Here is a 908-nt window from a genome sequence, read left to right as displayed (position 1 = left end):
TAAGTGCTGGTCCTTTGGGAAACCACCCAAATTCGGGATTTTGGTCCATGTATAGGCCGCGAGGTACCTAAATCTAACAGATTAATATGTATAAAAGCCAAAATACAAATATTGTAAAAACAGATCCCGAACCACTCTTAAAAAAGTTACCTGGATTATTGTTTGCATCTGCCATCCATAAAGAACCAATAACACGGGGTTTCAGATGCTTTGTCTTCTTTTTCATTTCCTCTTCAAATTCCGCTTGTTTCTGTTTCAGCTGTTCTTTGTGTTTGCTTCCATTATCCTGTTACAATTAAAAAGCAAGTATGTAATTAAAGCTGAGTCCACCGTTTCTCCATCTCCACTCATGAAGACAGAGCAAAGAATGTAAATATCATATGTGAAGTCCACAACTACTATTTTAAAAAAAGGTGTACAATTCCAGTTAATTTCAGAAATTACTCATTATAAAGGGTAAGCTGGATAGCATATAGCAGAAAACAAGACAGATGCACTACAACGGCCAAACGACACAGAGAATCCATGCAGTGTTTAAAAAATCCATGTTCTCATTAAAACAAACACAAGATTTATCAACTTATGCATATCACCCAATGAAAACAGATAGCTTTAAGAACTCGAGTATAAAGAAAAGTTAACTGACTGATGAAACTAAATATTTCCAACATCAAAAAGCACTACATTCAAGCCTCACCTCTTCCTGTCCATTCTCTTCTTCCTCCTCTTGGTCAGACTTGCCCTCATCATCCGAAAGGTAGCCATGAGGGACAAAGAAGTCATTATCAACTTCATACTGATCTCCCTCCTCTTCCCTCTTTTCCTCCCCTTTTCAAGTCCTCAGGCTCTCTCCTTTTTTCTTTTCTTCCCGTCGCATCGTGTCAACATCATAGTTGAAAATATCCTGA

At 37.7% G+C, this 908-nt stretch overlaps 1 protein-coding gene across 1 annotated transcript in view; it reads right to left on the bottom strand.

The window, feature by feature from the left end:
* Nucleotides 1-908, bottom strand: part of LOC119586492 (chromatin assembly factor 1 subunit A-B-like) — a gene marked incomplete at its 3' end in the record, with an annotated part of 4,158 nt that overhangs the window by 1,637 nt on the left and 1,613 nt on the right. Inside the window, 2 exon segments of the mRNA XM_037935231.1 lie at nt 151-286; nt 698-810. Of these exon segments, the coding sequence (XP_037791159.1) occupies nt 151-286; nt 698-810 (249 nt within the window).

Source organism: Penaeus monodon, chromosome 21 (genome assembly GCF_015228065.2).
Source record: "Penaeus monodon isolate SGIC_2016 chromosome 21, NSTDA_Pmon_1, whole genome shotgun sequence".
NCBI lineage: Eukaryota > Metazoa > Arthropoda > Malacostraca > Decapoda > Penaeidae > Penaeus > Penaeus monodon.
This window is presented reverse-complemented; position numbering and strand designations above follow the sequence as displayed.